General features: G+C 33.7%; 2 protein-coding genes across 18 annotated transcripts in view; one reads left to right on the top strand and one right to left on the bottom strand.

The window, feature by feature from the left end:
* LOC145284848 (uncharacterized) overlaps positions 1-22,977 on the bottom strand; it is a 67,829-nt gene that overhangs the window by 29,089 nt on the left and 15,763 nt on the right. For 3 of the 10 annotated variants that reach the window (XM_080133837.1, XM_080133842.1, XM_080133839.1), the window contains exon 1: positions 20,643-20,855. The exons of 1 other annotated variant lie outside the window; for it this stretch is intronic. The gene's annotated coding sequence lies outside the window, so the exon portion shown is untranslated. Of the gene's footprint in view, positions 1-13,117; positions 13,406-17,233; positions 17,370-20,642; positions 20,879-22,977 lie in introns of those variants that run through there. 6 more of the 10 variants (XM_080133838.1, XM_080133836.1, XM_080133840.1 and 3 more) reach the window with 4 other exon arrangements.
* LOC145284844 (natural resistance-associated macrophage protein 2-like) overlaps positions 11,588-22,977 on the top strand; it is a 131,039-nt gene continuing 119,649 nt past the window's right edge. The window contains exons 1-2 of one of the 8 annotated variants that reach the window (XM_080133828.1): positions 11,588-11,690; positions 20,206-20,688. In XM_080133828.1, coding sequence (XP_079989954.1) covers positions 20,455-20,688 — 234 coding nt within the window. In that variant the 5' untranslated portion in view covers positions 11,588-11,690; positions 20,206-20,454. Of the gene's footprint in view, positions 11,756-11,836; positions 12,358-17,379; positions 17,520-17,554; positions 17,691-17,766; positions 17,786-19,687; positions 20,082-20,205; positions 20,689-22,977 lie in introns of those variants that run through there. The other 7 variants (XM_080133824.1, XM_080133830.1, XM_080133829.1 and 4 more) reach the window with 7 other exon arrangements.

The following is a 22,977-nucleotide window of genomic DNA, read 5'->3' as shown; positions in this document are numbered from 1 at the left end:
ATTTTGACTATTTGTCACTGAGTTTATTTGTGAAAAAAATGTGTGAATTTGTTTATATCATCGTCAGTTACTATTCCAAAAGTGTTTGCCTCAACCAAACTTTTTATTTAAATAAGAAAAAATAAAAATAAGCGTCTTTAATTTATGTCCGTTGGACTGTTTACATTTTGACTATTTGTCGCTGAGTTTATTTTTGAAAAAATGTGTGAATTTGTTTATATAATCGTCAGTTACTATTCCAAAAGTGTTTGTCTCAACCAAACTTTTTATTTAAAAAAAAAATAAATAAATAAATAAGCGTCTTTAATTTATGTCCGTTGAACTGTTTACATTTTGACTATTCGTCACTGAGTTTATTTGTGAAAAACATGTGTGAATTTGTTTATATCATCGTCAGTTACTATTCCCAAAGTGTTTGTTCCAACCAAATTTTTTTTTTAAATAAAAAACGAAAAAAAACAACAAAGCGAGAGACCAGTACCCGCATTAAGCTGGTCTGCAGTTTGACTTGTTGCTGGCTATCTTGCTCTTGCTTGTTGCTGGATGTCAACATTTTGAACCGCGAGAGAGATTTAGCTGTTGTACAAAGCTAAAACTCTGTAACACCATCTTTGTATAGATACTCCCTCAGGTATCTGTTTATTATAAAAAAAAAAAAAGAAGAAAGTCCTGTGACGATAAAAAAGCTGTGACGTGTGTACGCCTGTAATGCTGGATGCATGTAACAACTATTCTGCCATCATTATATGTGTGTGTATGTTTATATGGACTGGTCATGTTGTCCGAATGCCGGATCTCCACCTCCCACAACAGATTTTCTACTGTCAGCTTGTTGAGGGAAAGCGTGCCCAGGGTGGCCAAAAGATGAGGTATAAGGACAACATCAAAGCAAATCTAAAGCGGTTTCACATGGACCTTGAGACATGGGAGAACGTGGCTGGGAGCAGGTTGGCATGGAGGAGCGCTGTCCATGAAGGTGCTGCGCTTTATAGTAGTGACCTAAATCAAGCTGCTGAGGATAAACGCAAGCACAGAAAGGACAGATTATCAACCAGACACACCCAACTCCACCCCACCACCACTACCTTTATCTGTCCAAATTGCACAAGACAAATTGGGTCTAGGATTGGGCTCTATGCTCACCTGAGGACCCACAGAAGTCACAACGGAGGACAGTCTTACTCGGACACGAGTGACCGCCAATGATGATGTGTGTATATATGTACATGTGAGTTTATATGCATTTATATCTGTGTGTATATGTGTCTATGTGTATATATGTTTGTGTGTGTACATATATACATTTATAAATGTTTGTATGCATGTATGTGTGTATATGCATGTATGTGTATGTATGCAGGTGTGTATGTATATGTATTTGTATGTGTGCATGTATGTGTATTAATGCATATATATGTATGTGTATGTATATGTAGGTAAGTGTATGTATATATATGTGCATATGTGTACATATATGTATGTGTAAGTATATGTATGTATGTATTTGTATATGTGGATGTATATGTATGTATATGTGTATGTATGAATGTGGGTATGTATATGTATGTTTGTGTATTATGCATTGTGTATGTATATGGGTATATATGAGCGTATGCTTATAGACATGTATGTATGTATGTATGTATGCATGTATACATTTATATGTATGTATACCAATGACCGTCTTGTTTATGTTTGCATGTGTGTGTGTATGTATATGTGTGCGTATTGTGTATTGTGTATGTACGAATGTATATATGTGTGTGTGTGTGTATATATATGTATGTATAGCAATGACCGTCTTTAGTGTCATATCGGCTTGAGCATGTGAATTCGCTGGCAGGACTATATGTCTTTTTTCGGGCTCATGAACTTTCAGTATCTGAGGGAGTGGCACTCGTCTGACAAGACGTTGCAATCATCATCATTATGTATATATATATATATATGTATATATATATATGTATATATATATATATATGTATATATATATATATATGTATATATATATGTAAATATATATATATGTACATATATATATATATGTAAATATATATATATGTACATATATATATGTATATACTAGCTGTACCCTGCCACGCGTTGCAGTGGCTCAATTTGGTGTAATGGAAAAATTTAATAAAAGAGAAAATGCATGTTTCTTATATTAGTACAGCAATCCACTGCAAAAAATGAAAAAGAAGGCGAAACTGAAAAAATGGTACTCTTGCAGAATTTGATCTGGATCCTCAAGAGTTTCTGTCAATCATTCATGTTTTGGACTTGACCAACAATCAGTGGATGAAGCCGAACGTAGCAAAAATGTTGAAACGCTAAATGCTTTTTTTTTTGTTGTTTTAAAAAATGTGATTTAGAAATTAATGTTTGGTTGATGGTGGGGGAGGGGGGTTACTATACACAGATTCGAAAAAGTCGTCCAAAAACAAATAAATGAAAGCAAAGGTAAGGTAATTTACGTTTCTACCTAATTGGATAATTGTTTAGTGTTTTTATGTAATGTAAAATGTTTAATTGGCTCAAAAAACAGAAATGGTCGCGAATTCTGTTGAATACGTTAAGTTTGGGAAAGTAAGTTGAAAACTAAAATCTAAACAAAACAATGTCTGAAACTCACCGAACATATGTTACCATGACATAGGCTGGCATAATCGGTAGGTTTCTGACAGTATTTGGTATAGTTTTTTGTAGTTTTAACTCACTTTTTCTAACTTAAAGTAATCAACAGTATCCACCACCATTTGTAGCTTTCAAATACACCAATAAACACTGTTTTTCGAGCCGACTAAACGTTACATTAAATGAAAAGGGTTTATATTACTAAACACAGATACAAAGAAGTTGTCAAAAAATAAATATATAACAAATAAATGTTATCAAAGGCAAGAAAAGTAAGTGTTCTACCTAACTGGATAAGATTTTAGTGTTTTTATGTAATGTATAATCGGTTCAAAAACATTCAATGTTTATCGGTATATCTGAAAAATACAAATGGCGGCAGACTGTATCGAACACGTTAAGTTTGGGGAAATTTTGTGAAAATCCGGTATTATTTTACTTTAAGGCCTGTTTCACGTTCATATATAACGAAATATTTTATTGTAGATTTCGGTGTGCTAAAAATGAATCTGCAAACCGTTTACGTAGCAAAAAAAAAGTTTTCATGACATTCATGAAATTACTTTTTCGAAAAGTGGGTTATCACTTTTCAATGTAAATTTAACTTAGAATGAGCACCCACTTTCTGGCCACCTGAGAGAGGGGCATTTTTCTGTTTCTTGGCTAAAAAGTTTTTTGTTTGATTTCTTTTGCATGGTAATAACCCCTGAACTCTGGGACTATTTTCCATTTAACAGCCGTAGCCTTTGTTTACGCTATGCGTAAGCATAAACGAAAGCTGTTTAGCCAATAAACATGGGAAAAAATCCCCCCTCTCTCAGGTGGCTAGAAAGTGGGTGCTCATTTTAAGTTAAATTTACATGGAAAAGTGATCGCCACTTTTTCGAAAAAGTAATTTCTTCATATCATAAAAACTATTTTTTTGCGACGGAAACGGTTTGCAGATTCGTTTTTAGCACACCAAAATCTACAAAAAAAAATTTGTTATTTACGAACGTGAGACGCACAGCCCTTAATGGAAAATTATATCAAAAATCCGAGGGAAAATAGTTTTCAATAAAAACAGCAAATGAATTCGATAGAAAAAAATTGATGCTATTTTTTTTTTCTTTCTGTGCGTTTCTTGGCTGAAAGTCTTTTTGTTTGATTTCTTTTGCATGGTATTAACCCCTGAACTCTGGGACTATTTTCCATTTCACAGACGTAGCCTTTGTTTATGCTATGCGTGAGCATAAACGAAAACTGTTAAATATGCATTCGCGTACCAAACTGCCTTGTCAAAAAAACCTTTAAGCCAATAAACACGAAAATAAATGCCCCTTCCTCAGGTGGCCAGAAAGTGGGTGCTCATTTTAAGTTAAATTTAGATGGAAAAGTGATCACCCACTTTTCGGAAAAAAAAATTTCTTCAGATCATGAAAACTATTTTGGTACTCCTTGGGCGTTGAGTTCCATGGCGACCCGCAGAATTATTTAATGGTCGTTCCCTTAGCACCCCCCCTAGTCAAGGCTAACGCATGCGCACGTAACATTTTTTATTTATTTACTTACGTGGTGGAGTTTCTATACTGATAGGTTTTTGGAAATTTTTTCACTGGATTATTATTGATTGAACACTAAACAGATTATGAAAAAAAATTGAAAAAAAAAAAAAAATCATTTCAACATTTGAAAGGGGTACTCACTTTTTAGTTACCACGTTCTGGTAAATCGGTCACTTTTTATTTATTTATTTTTTTTTTTTTCTAAATATAGAAGTGTCTTCGGGAGATATAAAATGGTCGCATGTTGACGAAGCAATGTATCGGGAGGCGTACGGGATTAAAAATTATTGGTAAATTTTTAGATTAGGTCCACCTCCTCAATTTTCTTTTAAATGACGACTTGAAATGGTTTTCGACTATGCTGAATACGAAAATCGCATCGAAATTTTGCAGAAATAAGTAGTTATCAAGATATAAAAAGTTTTATTATGCATTGTAATCTTTGGCGGCCATCTTTTTTACGTGTGTGTATTTGTTTATGGCGCGTGTGCACGTAAAAAGATGGCCGCCGAAGAATACAATACATAATACAACTATTTATTTCCGCAAAATTTCAATGCAATTTGCGTGTTCAGCATACTCGAAAACCTATAAATGTCGTCATTGAAAGGAAAATTGTGGAGGTGGACCTAATCTAAAAAAATACCAAATTATTAAACATTTCTCCAGCATGTTAGTGAAATTTATAATACTTTAAAAAAATTAAAAAGAAACAAAACAAAAGTTTTGAAAAAAAACTCACCTTTCACAAAAACAATTTAAAAAAAAAACCACAAACTGACTAAATAAGTAAAAAAAAAAAAAAATAATTAAAAATCTCGAAACTTTATTTGCATGAAAACAATAAAAAAAAGTCCTGTTCTCTCTATTTTTTTTTTCTTTGAGAAACAAATATATTTCTGACTTACAAATGCGGTAGAGACTCATTATTTTTACTTTCTATGGTTTTGATATACTGCGTTTTTATTGCTTACAAAATGGGTGACTGATTTATCAGAACGTTGTAACTAAAAAGTGAGCACCACTTTCAAATGTCGAAATAATGATTTCTTTTTTACATTTTTTTTTTTTTAATAATAATGTTGTGTATCCAGTGTGATCTATGGAAGTGAAACCTGGTCAACGAGGATTGAGAAAAGGTATTGCATAGACAATTAGAACAGATCTGAACTCTGAAAGTTTATAGGCTTCTTTGAAGAAACCCTTATGAACTGGCCACCGTGTTCTCTGGATCTTAACCCCATTGAACATCTCTTGTCGATATTGAAAAGATGTTTTTATGAAATAAGTACCATCAGAATCAGCACACTTTTGTTTAAACAATAACGTAAAAATCTTGCATTCAGGTGGCGATGAAGTCGCTGAAAGCGTTTTTGATATCGCTTTGGTTTTTTTAAGCATTTCTCATGCAGAAAGTTGAAATGCTTGAAAAAAAAAAAAAAAAAAAAAGGTGGTAGGTAATGGAGAGTATGGCGGATGAGGCAAAGCTGTGTAGCCCAATTCATTCATCTTCTGCAGGGTTGGTTTAGCAATATATATATAAAGTATAAACATCATTCACAAACTTTTCGAAACGTTAAAAAAAAAAAAAACACATGCTGATCTAGTCCCCCCCCCTCCAGCTGCCCGATTTTTACATGTATAATGCTAAGAACTTGTTGAAATAGTAGGGCTTACGAGTTTAAATGATGTGAACGAAGCCAATTCAAGGTTAGTTCTGTCCAGCAACAAACAAAGAAGAATGCCAACTTCTAATAAGGCTAAAATGTTTTTATTTTTATTATTATTCATATCTGATACATAATCCCTTGTGTATCACATTACAAATCCATGCATTAATATGGGAGGGGAGACTATTTTCAAATATCGTCCTAAATTAGAAATGGAACAACAGATTTATATTAAGTAGATATTAATAAGTCCCTTGTACCTACTTTTTTTTTTTTTAAATGGAGTGTAGATAATGCACTGTGGATATGTTATCGGCAGCTCCAGTAACTCTCGCTTCTCCTTATTTGTCCCTCAGTCCTCATTTTCAATGAGTGATTTTTCTGACAAAGGGTGAAGAAAAAGCTGCTTTCCAGGTTGGTAGTACTTCGTGAACAGTAGCCTGAGATGTCGGAAATTTTCTGTTTCTATGTCTAATCTTGTGGCCATGTCACTAGTAAGAGTGCTGGAGGTAAACGTTTCATCTGGGCTGACATTACCCACCTGATAGTCAAGGACCCGAACCTTAGATTAACCACTAAGGAGGCTGTCCTATCAGCAGGTGTAAAGTACTGGGGCTGCTGTATGTCCATTTGGTGAATGGATTTTGGACCATGCAGTAGTTTCTGGTGGGGCCTCTCGATCATATTTGTATGATCTCGCTGAAATTTTGCAAGTGTAATGATTTATATCTCTATGGGTTATATGCCAAATTACAGCTCTGAACTAATTGTGGTTTTTGATTTGCAGGTGTTTGAAATAAAGCCTGATGAGTGGCATGCAGTGATCAGGTTTTTATATTTAAAAGGAAACGCAGGCATTTTTTATGTAATGCAGCTGTGATTTTGGAAGTCACACTTTGGTTGGAGGAATGGTCTTGAAAGCTGTATTATACAATAGGAGAAATGCATAACTCTCGGTGATTCCTATGTAGAGAAAGACTAATAACTGTGCCAAGTTTCGTTGTTCTTTTGATATGAAAAGTGAGTCAGGGGTATTTTTATACAAGAGTCTTTTTTTCTTTCTTTCTTAGAACTGCACGCCTGTGGAACTGTCTTCCATTTGCCTGCTTTGCAGCTGACTACAAATTGCTTGTCTTCAAGTCCAACGTAAACAAATTCTTGATGAACCGCCCCTTAAGTAATCCAATTTACTAAATTTCCATTATTAATAATTACTAAAATATTATCCCATTGACTATTATACACTCTATAACCCTTATCCTCGAGTGGTCTCTGGATCTTGATAAGTGGTGCCCCTATGTAAAAAAAAAAAAAAAAAAAAAAAAAAGAGTCCAATGCATCCTAAGATAGAGGAATGCTGTCATTACTTACTGAACACCTCTGGTATTCACAATTAAAAAAATAAGCTAGTTTTTATTATTATTCTTTCACACTTAAAAGCAGACTCGATTATACTTGAAGCACCCCAGGGTCATAAACAATCAAAAGGACACCTATTAGCTTGACATAGTTTTCGTTTATTGATTTCCGATTAAAGAAAACATACGTACGCAAATGTTTTTTTACAAAACCTTTTGTTTTTGTATACTTTAGAAATTTATAAAAAGAATAAATTTTTATTAAAAAAAAAATTTTAAACAAACGAAGCCAACTTAAAAACATTTAAATAAGTTTCGTAAACTTTTAAGATTTATTTTAAAAAAGTGGTGGAGGGGGTAATTATATCAAATATTTATTTACAGGTATAATAAAATCACATTTTAAAAATACATAGTTTTTATTTGCAAAACTTTTTATAATAACCAAACAAAACAAATATAAATAAAACGTACAGAGATTGTGTCCCTATTTAATTGCCTTCCCACAACGGAAGATTTAGACAAGGTAAATACAATGTAGCAAAAATAAACACGCAAAGCAAATTCAAGCAAAAACATTTGAGTAGGTTTTGTAAACTTTTGAGATTTAAAAAAAAAAAAAGTGGGGTAATTATCTACATACTATTATATAAAAGGAACTTTGTGTGTGTCTGTGTGTGTGAAAACAGCTGGGGCGGTTTTTATAAAATTTCACACAAAGGTAGTTTATGTGCCTTGTAGTGTTCTTAGATAGGGTTTGTATCAGAAAGTCTCCAATAAGTATTGATAACCGAAATAATCCAATAAAAAAGGAACAGATGATTTTGACCAAATTTTACACAGCCTAACATCACAAGTGTATTTGAAAAGTTTTATTACCACACAAGCCGAAAGGCTCAACATATAAAATCAACAGTAGGTTCTTTGATATGACAGGGGCACGTTCGAAAATGAATGTTTCTGTTTAAAGCTCAATTTCACCGTGATACTTAACTTTTCATTTTAAACTTACACATTGTCAATAGCATTTAAAACTTTTTAATAATCAAATGAACTCCCTCGGATAGGGCATATAGAAATTTAGTGAATAGATACAAAAAGTTTACAAAGAGAATAGGCAAATTATCTCTTGATAAATGACCAATAAATAAAATAAATTAAACTCTGTGAATCAATGTTGAATCTTTAAATGAAATTTATAACCCATTCTGTGGTCCTTCTCAGTCTTATGTTGTAAATGAACAACTTCTAATGAGAAAGAATTTGTGCTTGTTTCATTTTTTATTGTCAAAAAAAAAATTCAAAGAATCGGTTTGGAATCAGAAATTAGACTATAATTTTTCCGATTCTCATACCCAGCAAAATTCTGATTTTTCCAATTCTGATTAATCGTCCCAGCACTAGTATAAAGTTAACATCTGTCCTTTTGGTTGTTTATGATTCTAGAGTGCTTCAAGTGTAATTGATCCAATAAGAAATATCATGGTTTAATATAGAATGACCTTAGGGCAAAATTTTAAAAGTCTGCCATCTTAATTTGCTTTAAATAAAGCCTGGTGCTGCAACTGCGATTCTTATTGACACATTACATCTTATGAGGTGCCTTTTTTCGTATAGGCATTTAAAATTGGTGTAGATTCTTCAAAATTCAGTATGTTACTGCTATGAGATGACTAACCAAATTTATGATTTCAGGTTCAAATGAACAGCTACAGCAGGAATTGGAATACACCCTACTAAAGCCTGATTGTCACAGCTAGTGAATTTCCAAAATTCAATCTGGACACTTTAAAAGAAGAATATGCAATAAAATTCTGTTTTAGACTTGGAAAAAATGCCACAGAAATGTATGGAATGCTTTCAACTGCTTTTGGGTCATCTTGCATAAATCGAGCATCAGTTTTTGAGTGGCATAAGAGATTCAAGGAAGGCAGGAAGTCTGTGAGGGATGATGAGGTGTGGGAGGAGTAAGGAAATCAGAACACCAGAGTTATTTAGCCAAAATAAAGAATTTCATGGATAAGGACTGACGTATCCATAGAGACAATAAGTGCACAGTTTGATGTCAGTGTGGGAACTGAAGATGCGGAAGATTGCACAAGACTGTTTGACCAGGATGAACATTAAGACAGTTCCTCACCATCCCTATAATCCAGACCTTGCTCCTTGTGACTTTTGGTTATTCACTAAGCTCAATGAAAACCTTAGAGGTTGTCGTTATGAGATAATTGAGGAGATGAAAGAGGCTGTGATGAGGGTCAATGATACACTCACACAAGACGACTTCCATGGGGCCTTGGAGGAAATTTTCATGTGTGTGCTATCAATAAAAGTGTCCATACAAAAAAAGTCTGAGTAAATTGCTGCATTTATTTCCTTACATTAAATGGTGTAAGTTTGCATTTTCTTCCTCTTTCTCGCTTTATGCTTTTCTTCACAGTGATGCCGAAAAAAAAAAAAAAACATTTATTTCCTCTCTCTCTCTCTCGCTTTGTATATTTGTTCCAGTAATTAATTATATTTTTTTCAGACATTTTTATGTACTTTATTCAAACATACTTTATTCAAACATACTTTATTTAAACCTGTGCAATCTATTACGATCATCGCTGAATTAAAAATAGAGGTTTTGGCAATATCATCTACTGGATTCTTGACATTGCACACACGTTAACTTTTTTTATGAGTGGGAGATAAATTTGTACATTAGTTTCACCTTGAAAATTTTCTTTAGAATAACAATAGGTTTTGGTCATGCTGATTAAGAAAATCTCATTCAAATTTTGTGGAGACAAGTACTTAGAGATATAAAGACCTGTATTATGCACTGTAATTCACTGGCTACCAGGTTTGTAGACATGCGTGATAAACAAATCTACTTCTCTCCTACCGACACTGCCACCCCCATTAAAAAATTTTTTTTTTTTTTTGCATCTACAGGTGGGTTCTGGCTACTTGAGGCGACTTTGAGCCGTTAAAATAAATAAAAATAAAAATAATAATGTGTAAATAACTCCACGGTAAATATTTGCTGCTATACCACAATGTGTCTGTAAAATTATGAAATCGTAATAGGACCTGGAAATTATGTTTAGAATGCAGAAAGCATATACTATTTGCATTTTACTTTTATTTTTCTTAAAGGCTCAAAATCACCCTGGGTGGCCAGGGTCACCCCCCCCCCCCCCCGCTTACGGTACCGACAAAGATTACCACAGTTAAATTTGGGGGAATTTTTTTTCCACCCCCGCGCCCCTAAAACAAAAAAAGGGTTGTCTACTCCGAAAGCTGTTCTTTACATGGGGATGTTGGGGGTGTCTATTCCAAACACCATTCTTATGATGAGGAGGCTGGTGGTGTCTATTTCAAAAGCCCTTCTTAACATGCGGAGTTTGGGATGTCTATTCCAAACACTGTTCTGAACATGACAATACTCAAAGAAGTGAAGTGAAAAAGTCGTAATTGTTGTTTTACACGTTAAAAAAAGATGACATAAAACTGGAATTTACTTTAATAATACTGGTGGAAGAGTTGAAAAGAGGAAGACTTGAACAACAATAGGACTGCCACCACTGATTTCGATCACTCTAAACAGTTTATATACAGTGAAAATCCTCAACCTCTAAAACTTCTGTTTTTACTTTTGATTATTATTTTAATGAACCATTTTTCGTAATTTAATTCATACTGATTTACGCATTCTTTCAATTGCTTTCTTTAAATTCAAACAGTACTTGCATGTTATCGCCCCAAACCAACACTAATCGCCAGTGCCAGTGAAAGCCAGATTATTTCATTTCAGCCACAGCCGCTGCTGCCAACAATTGTTCAGGGACGGTAGTGGCCACCAACAACAACTGTAATTTACTTTTTTGCAATGGGGGGGGGGGGGCTTCCACCGGGCAACATCAGTTAATAGGTCCTGCTAGTTATGTTATATATTTATCGTTAATTTCAGGGTTGAAAAAAATAGGATATCCTAATCCGACTATAAACCACCACCTGGACTTAAATAGTGGCACTGTAACTACTCAATTACACCTTCTTTTTTTTTTAAATTAAAATAAAAGCCTCAAATTAGTGACCCCCCAATCCAATCCATCGTCATCTTTTATTGACGAATTCGTCTAAGTAAAGGTAACAAAACAAAATTTGAAATAACAAAACTTTCAAACAGTTTCAGAAGTTTTAAACTATGCAGGTCAATAAAAATTAAATGTTAATACCTTTGGTAAAAGCTATTTGTTGTATATTTTACTTATTTTTCGATAGTATTTGAAATTAATCTTGATGGGAAATAATTTATTGAAATTGCTTGAAACCAAGAAAAGGTTACAGAAGTATCGGTAATAAAATTATTGGGAACTTTTTTTTATTCGACACCGTCTAGACGTAAATAATGAAAAGTTTACGCTTATTCTTTTAGCAAAGTAGAAATGTATTAAGGACAGATATTTTTTCAGTCGTTCAAGTTTTATTCTGTAAGGATTTTACGATTACAGTGTAAAATACTATCACAGATTTTCTCTTCGGATAACCTTTAACGGTATGCCGGGTCATTGTTGTATGTAAGAGTTGCAGTTAAAAAAAACAAAACAAAAAAAACGAGACGGGCTTTAATGACCTCACGTTTTTTTGTTGTTTTTTTTAATCATTTGTGAATACAGATTGTGCTATTTCTTTTAGATAGGATTTTCAAATAATATTAAATTTTTACTGTATCTTGTTTATTAAATTGGGTGCTTATTTAGATCGGCACTTATGACGGACGGACGGCATTTAAAAGTAAAGAGAATACAGAAAAGTCGTACGTACTCGTTACAGAACGAAGAAGTCATATTCCAAAATCACGTAAATCGATCAAGTAGTTTTATTTCAAACTAAGAAAACTGAAATTTATGATTTTTAGCAATTTTACTACTAAAGTACATTGAACGTAAGGCTAAATTTTCACCTCGATTTGAGCTGTCGCCTCTTTTTTTTATTTTATCGGACTTAATCATGGCTGACGAAAACACTACGACTCGCTTAGTTGTAATGTTTGATTTTGTTTGGATAAAAAAAAATAAATAAATAAATAAAAATAAAAAAAACTACTTGATCAAACTTTCGTGGTTTTTGGAATACTTCATCTCCGTTCCGTGACTGGTACGTACATAATACAGACTTTTCTGTATTTTCTTTACTAACTAAAACAACTAAAAGGTTGCCGCCATAAGTGCCAATCTTAATAAACATCCTGAATTGTTATGTGAAAGTAGTACAGAATAATAGTTACAAAACGCCCTCTCCCCCTGTTAAGAATGGGTTTCTCTGAATAATGACGTTAATCTATCAGCACGATCCGTATTCTGCATAAGTACCCATTTGTGTTTACTGTGTATTTTTGTACTTCTACAGAATTTAAATCAAACTATCATTTAAACTCTAAGTTTTAGCTTTAGTTCGATTCAGATTTTGTAAAAAGGCAGTTTTCGTTTTAAACTTTTGAGTATGCTTATCACACTAAAGTCCTATTTTAGCGTCGGAAAAAAATTTCCAAAAATATTCAATTCAAACAAAATTGAATACAAAGTTTGACTGTATATTAAAAAAAAAAAAAAAGTTCAATTGTACGTATCCGTTTTGGACTGAAGTTTTCCGAAATTTTTTTTTACTCAATTTGATCGAATAGTTTTTTTGTTTTTTTTTTACGGCGGAAAAACACGTTTTAATGACAGCGCGCTCACGATAGCCATGTTTCGATTTTTAGAACACGTCACGGGGAAATAACTCGGCCTAATGCGCTGGCACCCTCCCATGTTTAATGATAGCTTTTCTTCCTAAAAATCAAAACATTGCTACCTTTTCATCGGTATCATAACAAATTGTTTGCTGTAGAAAAAAAAAGGGTAAATTTTTAGTTTACCGCCTCCTTGGCATTCACTTTGGATTTGTCGACATAGTTGGGTTTTCGGTTACGCTGAGAACGAATATCGCATTTATTTTTTGCGCAAACACGCAGTTATCCGTATTTGAAGATATTCAAATGGCGGCCATCTTCTAAAAAAAAAAAAAAAAGGTTAAATATGTCATATGTAACTGACAAAAAAGGCTAAATATGCCACATGTAACTGGAATCCCCCCTCCCCACCACCGGCGTTTGCGCAAAAAAAAAGTTTATTGGAGGAGGGCAAGAAGAAATCTTCAGCGAAAGAAAAAAACGGGGTGATTCTTTTCTGAAAAAAAAAAAAAAAAAAAAAAAAAAAGGAATATAGTTAGGAAAGTGAAAAATTAAGTAATTAAGAAAGTAAAAAAATTAATGTAATTAAGAAAGTGAAAAAAAAAAAAATGATTGTCCGTTTCGATATCGGGAAACGGAAAAATATCCGGAAGGGTGGGGGGGGGTCATTTCGGCCTTGAAGCCGAAAAATGTTTTGGGTGCCAGGGTTTGGCCCGTTTGGCTGTTTTTGTGCGTTTTTTCCTAAATGGGAAGCAAGATGGTGTCATCAAAAAACAATAGTGATTACGTTGAATGTCTTCAAACATGGATAACTTGTTTGCGCAAAAAATAAATGCGATATTCGTTCTCCGACAAATTAAAAGTGAATGCCGAGAGCTCGGTAAACTATAAAAAATACCCAGCATCTCCAATAGATCTTGTCATTTTTGAAAGATGAAAATGTCTACGGGCAAAAACGGTGGAATAAAGATAGGAAGACATAGTTTTGAAAGCCGATTTATCATAATTTTCTGTACGTTTTTAGTGGGGTAGTTGTACCCCAGCTAATTATTTATCTTTTAGAACCCTCGATAAAAACGACAAACTCCTTTTAACATTGAACCTTTGCAAGTCTTTATTCAACGGGATAATAGTGGAGAGCTCAAAGTTATTGAGTCAGGTCCAAGTCGGACTGTCGGTGCTGGGAGAGGAAGGTGTGTCCCTATTTACTATGCCTCCCCACGGGACAGAGTTAGACACCAGGGTCGTGAAGAAAAGGTACAAAAATAAAAATTGTCTCAGTCGTGAAGGATTTCTCCTCCACCGAAAGAGAACAAGAAATAGAAGTGCAGTGCAGCAGCACTGCAGAGTGCAGCAATCATCTGAAGAACAGATACTAAACTTTGATCTTGTCTCGAAGGCCAAGTTCGCTCGCGGCTCTGTGCTGACTGTTGGATGCCCCCTGCACTCTTTTTGGGAACAGTAGGATCAATGATTGGCCAGTATGGCCGAAGAACTTACAGGGAAGCATTGATCCGCCAGAGAGTATAGTTCGTTAGGGGGGGGGGGCTACATGTTTCCGACTATTACTTGATTGCATTTGAAAGACTAAACTTAATTTCCAAAAGAAAAAAAAAAAAAATTTGTACCCGTGAAAAAAAAAAAAAAACTTTTCACGGTGAGCTAACAAATTCAGGTAAATACAGTGTATAGTCATGACATGTTCACATGAACACAACTTGTTGCTTGCCTGTGCAAACTGTAACACATTTTCCGTAAAATTTTGCAAAAGGTCCATTTTTGGAGAGCCGATTTTTTTTCTTGGGTTGGGATTCTTTCAAACGAGGCGACGCGGATGAAACAGATAAGAGAGAGAGGAGAGAGGGGGTGGAAGGCGAGGGAGTTAAGAAAGTTACCTTCCTAACCCCTTTTTTAGACGGGAATAATCACCGATCACGTGATGGTTACAAAGTACGTGTCTAATTTAGTGGAACTGATCCCCGAAGATAAAAGTCATTTTTTTTTTTAATCTGAAAGTTCAGTTTGAAATCGATGAGATTAATGTGAAAAAAAGGGCAAATGTGTATTTCAGTAGCGTAAATTATTTGACAGACAAAAATTTATAAAAATTATTTATTTTTATATAAAACACATGATTAAACCCGAAAAATGTAATATTTATTACTTTTTCAACATTTTTTTTTTTTTTTATTAGACTAAATGTATGCCCTGTATTTAAAAATTCAGGTGATAAGTCATCTCACTCTCAGTACAGACCAATAAGTCTCCTGTGTGTCATGAATAAGCTGCTGGAATCCATATTAGAGAAGTAGTCAACCACCTCAGCAGAAATAACCTTCTTATTGACATGAAATATGGTTTCCGTTCTGCTAGATCTACAGCAGATGTACTAACGGTTATATCTCATAGGATTAGTGAATCTCTCGATAAAGGCTTCCTTTCTAGGGCAATTGCTCTTGACATATCAAAGGCCTTCGATAAGGTATGGCATAAGGGCCTACTTCACAAGATTTCCAGCTACGGTATAACTAGAAATGTTTTCTCAATTATTAAATCATTTCTCTCTGATAGGCTCATAAAATGGACAGAAATCAGAGGCCCACAGTATTAATGCTGGAGTCCCTCAGGGGTCCATTCTGGGCCCAACTCTCTTCCTGATCTACATCAATGATCTCCCAAAACACATACTTAAATCATTCATGGACATCTATGCTGATGACACGATCATCTATGGCAACACATCAAAGGCCGTAAATGACAAAGTTCTCTCCGATTCTCTCTCCTCTGATCTTGAGCGCGTGGTACAGTGGGGGAAGAGGTGGCTAGTTACTTTTAATGCATCTAAAACCAAGCTCCTATCTTTACATCATCAACACTGATCCCCATCTGGCATCAATTGAAATGGATGGCTCTTGTCTTGGGGAGGTTCCATGTTTTGACAAGCTTCTGGGTTTAACATTTACTCCTGATCTGAAATGGAACACGTACATCAAGTCTGTTGCCCAGGTCAGTGGGAAAATGGTGGGATCCTTCTACCGTTCCAGAAGATAAAAGCCAAGTACGTCCAAGGATGGAGTACTGCTGCCACATCTGGGCAGGAGCTGCTAAAAACAGCCTATCCTGCCTTGGCAGAGTAACAAATAGATTTCGTAGCTTAGTGGGGGATGCACTTTTCTCTTCCCTGCAACCTCTCTCTCACAGAAGAGACATTGTGAGCCTGTCTGTTTTATTGTTATTTCCATGGTAAGTGCTCGTCTGAGCTCCAATCTCTGGTCCCCCCCTCGCCAATCTTTCACGATAAACACCCGTCTAGCTAAAACCACTGTCATTAATCTTCTCCACTCTTTATCTGTCCCTAAATCAAAGCGTAGATTCCATGAGCAAAGCTTCTTTCTTAGAAATGCACGACTGTGGAACTCTCTTCCGTTTGCCTGTTTAACAACTTGGATTTTTTCAAGTCCAACATAAACAAATTCCTGATGAACCGCCCCCTTAAGTAAGATACTTTATCAAATCTCCAATACTAACAATTACTACGATACTATCCCATTGATTACTGAACACGCAATAACCCTTATCCCCGAGTGGCTTCTGGGCCTTGATAAGTGGTGACCTCCATGTAAAAAAATAAAAATAAAAAGAAGACAATCCAGGCCCGAGGCCGCCATCTTGGTTTGAAAATTTGGCGTTTATATCTTCTATTTGATGCCAAATTTGGTCTTTTATAGGCTCTTGCGTGTAATCATGGCGGCGGCGGCCTTAGAAAGGCCAAAATTTCAAAAGGAGATGGTAGTCTCGATTGTCGTACATTTAGTCTAATAAAAATTAAATTTTTTCGGGTTTTATTTCAGCCTTAGGGTCTAATAATGTGTTTTATATAAAAATAAATAATTTTTATAAATTTTTGTCTGCCAAATAATTTACGCCACTGAAATACATTCCCCCCCCCCCAAAAAAAAAGTGTCGCTGCGGAATTTAGAGGTGGGGATCAATTTCCTAAACGCTCCCCCTACCCTTTTTTAAACTTAAAGTCATTATTGATTGTAAATTTACGATAATGTTAATTTAGCCTATAAAAAAATTCTGATACAAAGCTCGGTCTTTTCAATTAAATTTATTATTGCTATTGTAACAATGGCAACAACATTTAATATTATTCTAAAAATTGTGAAACAAAGTCCAAAGTTGACATTTTATTGTTTAATTTTGATGGACTTGTTTATCCGTTTTACAGATTTTAGTTAGTTTAACTTCCGGAAAGTTTTCGTCGTTTTGAAAAAAGTAAAAAACGGGTTTACTTACATGTTTTTTTTCTTTGTTGTTTTTTTTTTTTTGGTGATTAATCATCCAATTTAAATTTAGTTTGACCTTTTAGACGCAAATATCTTTTTCGACCTTACCAAAGACTGTTTTTCTGATAAAACCGCAAAAAAAAAAAAAAAAAAGTGATCGCTTCGTTCACGTGTCTGCTCCTCGCATCTACGTAACTTAGAAATTTTTTTTAATATTATTAATGGTTTGAGATTCTTAAAAATGCAATAAAGTAGAACCAAGACCGTCTTAAAAGGCCACGGTAGAACCCTTTAAGGTAAATGTTTTACAACAGAACACCGACCAATAAAACGTGTTGATGCGACGCATGGACGCGCGTAGTAAGGTGACTTGTCACCTCGCGGAAGAATTTTTAAACAGACATTTGAAATAACAAGTTTTCAAAAACAACAAAATGTGGTTCATTACGTAGTCTGTTGTAGTTAAAGTAAGCATTTATCCATTTGAATAGTATTTATAAATAATTTAAGAAATTAAATCGACCAGAATGCATTTTGATTTCGGCGGACCTTTACGAGAGTGGTAGGTACGGGCAAAAATGGGCGCACAAAAATAGGAGACCTAGTTTTGAAAGCCGATTTATCATAATTTTTTGTAGGTTTCCGACTACTTTTTGATTGTATTTGAAAGATTAAGGACTAAACTTAATTTTCAAAAGGAAAAAAATATTTGTACACGTAAAAAAAAAAAAGTTATGGAAATGTTTTCACGGCGATTCAGCTAAATTTTGAAGTTAAATAAATTCATTGTAAACATCCTTTAAAAGATAAATATTAGTTTTCTGGGTCTATTTCAAAGATATTGAATTAAATTTAAAAAAAACACATTGTTTGTAAAAAACATAAATTAATTAGCCTAAAATCGAGTGATTCTGGCGATCGCAAAACGCAACAAACTAAAATTTTGTAAACACGAAAATTATGAAGGCCCAAAATTTCAGGCAGTCGAAAGACCTGAAAATGACGTCATGTAATTAAAAGGGAAGTTTTTTTTTGTCCCAGTCGCGCATCCGTACATTCCTTTTTTGAACGTTTGTATTAATTTTTGCATTTTTTAATTTAATTATTTTTCTATGTTCCTATTTTAAAATTAATTTTTTTCCTTTGTTCAATATTATATAAAATAGGTTACGCCGAAAGTTTCACATTCTTGCGAGCAATGAAATTATTAAAATCTTGCATATAGAAATTATGCGAAACCGGGAAACTCGTAATTTAAAAAAAAAAGTAGAAATTTTTTTTTTTTGCAATTATAATTTTTTTTTTTTTGTGTGTGTGAAAATATTAAATAAGCAATGCTTAATTCAATGGTAATATCGGTAGTTCGAAAAATGGCGCCCGACACTCTCTTTAACACGGTAAGTTCAGGAAAAGATGTTATAAATAATAAACTAGACAAAATACTGTTAGAAATTCGCTCATTATATGTTACCGTGACATAAGCTGACATATATTCGGTGTTTTTTTCTAATAGTATTTTGTCTAGTTTATTATTTATAACACATTTTTCCAAACTTACCATGTTAAAGAGAGTGTCGGGCGACCGGGCGCCATTTTGAATTTTCCAATACATCGGTAAACACTGCAATACTGCATGTTTTTCGAGCCGAATAAACATGTTACATTGAATAAAAACAAAAAAATGTATCCAGTTTGGTAGAAAAGTAACTTATCTTGTCTTTGATAATATTTATTTGTTATATATTTGTTTTGACAACTTTTTTCGAATCTGTGTACAGAAATACAAACCCCAAAATAATACATTTCCACTCGGATTTAAATAAAAATAATTAGTTCATTATATTCCGCGATAATCATTTGATAAATACTGAAAATTTTATTAAAATTGGTTAATTTCCTGATTTTTGGTGATTTTTTTTAAGTAAAGGGAGGGGTCAAAATGTTTATACATTTTGAACATCGGCATTTATTTTGCGCGTACCTAGAGAGTGGACACCCGTAAAAATGCGTGTTTTATACCTTTTTTCGTCGATTATCATGGATTATAGACATCATATGTTATCATAACAGAAACAAACTTGAAAGGAATTTGGAAACCTTTAAACTGTCAAATAGAAATTAATATAAACTGGCTTTAATTTTGTTTTTGAAAATTCTCGTCAAAAGTCAAAAGTTTTTGAGATGATTACGTTTTACAATTTGAGATTAAAACATTACTTTAAAAAAATCAGTCTTTGAGCTGGGAGCAGAATGTAGTATCTGTTTCTGGTGTTACAGTGTAGTAACACTGTTACAGTGTTCACTGGTGTAAACACTGTTAGTGGTTACGCTTCATCTGTTGTACTCGGTCGAAGTCCTTCCTTCTCTACTGAAGCAATTTATATTTTTATTCCAATCCAGAGTGTCCTTTTTGTGGAGAACTGGATTTTCTTCACATTAAAACAATGATCTTGTGTCTAACTTTTCTCTAGCGGGGGTAATAATAGTTTTATAAGAATTTGGTTTAATAACTTTATACACAGTAATAATTACACCGGCTTTCAAAATCTAAAAAATAATTAAATTTTTAGGTGAAAATAGAAATCCGTTTAAATAAGTTAATAACGTTATTTTGCGCACCGCACGCACCACAGAATTACCCTCCTCTCTATATTTAACACGATGTAACCTTAATATAACTTTTGTGCCATTTAAAGGAAGCCTAAAAAAACTAGTAATATTTTTTAAAATCTCATGAAAAAGCAACGCTTTGAAACAGCGTTCTTAGTTTGTTTGTTTGTTTTTTTTTTTGTAATATTGTTCTTTTTTTAACTTAATTTATTATACGATACAGATGTTCATTAAATCTAGCAAAAACTGTAAGTACCAATTTCCGATACTTATTCGTCGGTCCGTATTCTGCATAAATACAAATTTGGTAAAATAAATAAGATTCCACAGCAAACGCCGTGTAATTACATTTTTATTTTGTTTTAATTCCAGAACACGTGACAGCAAAAATTTGAAGTGGAGCCAAAGATGTTCGTACCATTTATTAACCATGCAAAAAAAAAAAAAAAAGTTTTCCTATCCTTGCTCCATCCATAACCGCAAATCACATGTTTATTAAAACGGCCTGTCGGTGCCTGCCCTTCTTTCGCAAACTCTCAAACTAAAAATACGTTAGTCACGAGTTCGTGAGATTCTTCTTACCGGAAAAAAAAAAGTCATAAAAAAATCGAATCCTCAACAATGGACGAATGGGACGGCCCTTCGTCTTCACTTATGAATGGCGAGTACGCTAGTTCGATTACAGACAAATCCATTTCACCTGATCAAAAACGGTCATCAGTTATCAAAAGAAGGGAAGGGTCTCCGCAGGGAACACAAGATATTGTACCTAATTCTGGCAACACAGCTAATAATAATACTGACATTACCTTTGAAATTACCCCAGGACAAATTCGAATCCCTATCGACGAAAACGTAAGTATCCTTTTTTTTTTTTTATTGGGAGAGAGGAAGTAATTCCTATTTCGGTACTCATTGAGCGTTGAGTTCCATGGCGACCAGCATAAAAAGCACGCGTTGCACCGTTGCTCCCTTTCTGACGCAAGCGCAAGTGTTACGTGCGCTTGAAGCGCACGTAACACTTTTTTTTTTTATTATTTACTGGCGTTCTCGTAGTAGCTAAACGATTCTGTCACATTTATTTATTTAAAAAAAAAAAAAAAAAAAAAGTTTCGCTTTATGAATATTAAAAGAAAAATTACTAAACATTTATTAATGTCTCACTTTTACAGACATTTGTTTTTACATTTCTTTTTAAAAAAACACTTTTTTTTAATAGCATTTGCGAATGGGTATGCTGACATTTGTTTTTTTATTTTTTTTTTGCAAATGCTATTTTTAAAAAAAAGCCGTCATTTAAAAAGAAATTTGTAAACAAATGTCTGTCAAAGTGAGACATTAATAAATGTTTAGTAACTTTTTCTTTTAATATTCATAAAGAGTAAAACTTTTTTTTCAAAATAAATGTGACAAATAATCGTTTAGTTACTACGACAACGTCAGTAAATAAAATAAAAAAAAAAAGTGTTACGTGCGCTTGCGTCAGGAAGGGAGCGACGCGTGTTTTTTATGCTGGTCGCCATGGAACTCAACGCCCAAGGAGTACCCTATGTCAGTCACCTAAATTACTTGATACTTGTTGAGATAGTCGACAGATCGATTTTTTATGTCGTTTTGAAGCAATGACAATATTACGTACTTTGGCACGTCGACAATAGTAATATATCCAAAAATTACGAAAATTCATCGAATAGAAAGTTGTTTATAGTTAAAACTAAAGTAATTGGGGTACTTCACTACTTCAGTGCACGAGGAACGTGAACCCTGAGTAAACGGTTTTATATAATGAATGCTCCCTGAAAGCACATGCGCAAAAGGTTTTCATTTGTTTATTTGGTACTTGTACAGTTTAATCAAGACATTAAAAAAATGAAAATATCGAAAAAAGTTTGAATTATACGTATAGGTTATGGAACGAAGTTCTCCGAAAAAAAATTCCGGTACTCCTGCAGAGAGTGATCCGTGCTGAAATAATAACGTTATTATTTAAATAGCCATTCTTAACATGGGAGGGGAGGGTGTTTTGTACCTATTCTGTGCTTTAACCTTACAATTGAATAATAAAAAAAAAATTATAAAACCTTAATTAAACGTGGAAATACGATTGAAAAAATAGCGCACACTCTCTGCATGGTGCCCGGAAAACTCGTCTCCCGAAAATTCGTACCAAAAAAGCTCCCTCCTTTTTACTAGGTAGGAAAACTGGTCCCTTATTGAATAAATATCGATTGAAAACATTTTATTACCGTCCTTGAAGGAGATATTGTTTTTAAAAGAGACTATGCAGTGCGTTAAAAATAATTTTTAAAAATATTATGGGGGTGCGGGTGCATAGTCTATGCACCCCCATAATATTTTTAAAAATTATTTTTAATGCTTGCTTAAAAAAAAATAAACTTGATCACGGAGTAAAGATACGAAAAACGAAACCAAATATTTATTTGGTACTGGTCGCGATTAGAGTTCCCTGCCGAACACCCTAAAAAAAACACTGACTTCTCCCTACGCATGAGCAAAGGACATGTTTTAGTTGCCATAGTAACTAAACGAGCATGGATTTTTATCGACTTTGTTTTACTGTTTATGAATATTGAAATAAACGACATTACTTCACATTTATTAATAATATCTCACTTTTAATTACTTTTATCGACTTTTTTTTTTTTTACTGTTTTACTGTTTATGTGTCACTTTTATCGACTTTTTCTTTTCTTTTTTTTAATAGCATTTTCTTAAAATGAATATTAAAATAATTTCCCAACCTTTTTTCATTTCTATGTGTTTTTAGTTTTGTGTGTTGGAATGAAACTTTTTTTTTTCATTACAACAATAGTTATCGACCCCGGTTCTTTGACTGACAAACGACATCTGTCGGCGGTTCTTGAAATTAAATTACACGCATTCGCTTCATGTTACTGACATGCAGAAGTGCCAATGGTGCCATAGGTGTTATTGTAAATTAACTCTTAGCTAATTCCATCAAATGAGATTCTACTTTTTTAGGCGAATTTGCATAATATCTCACTTTTATCGCCTTTGTTTTTAATCACTTTTATCGACTTTTTTTTTTTTTTTACTGTTTTACTGTTTATTTGTCACTTTTATTGACTTTTTCTTTTCTTTTTTAAATAGCATTTTCTTTTT

This window comes from Euprymna scolopes, chromosome 9 (assembly GCF_053919585.1).
Source record: "Euprymna scolopes isolate OS-2025 chromosome 9, ASM5391958v1, whole genome shotgun sequence".
NCBI lineage: Eukaryota > Metazoa > Mollusca > Cephalopoda > Sepiida > Sepiolidae > Euprymna > Euprymna scolopes.
The sequence above is the reverse complement of the archived record's forward strand: the minus strand, read 5'-3'. Positions and strand labels throughout refer to the sequence as shown.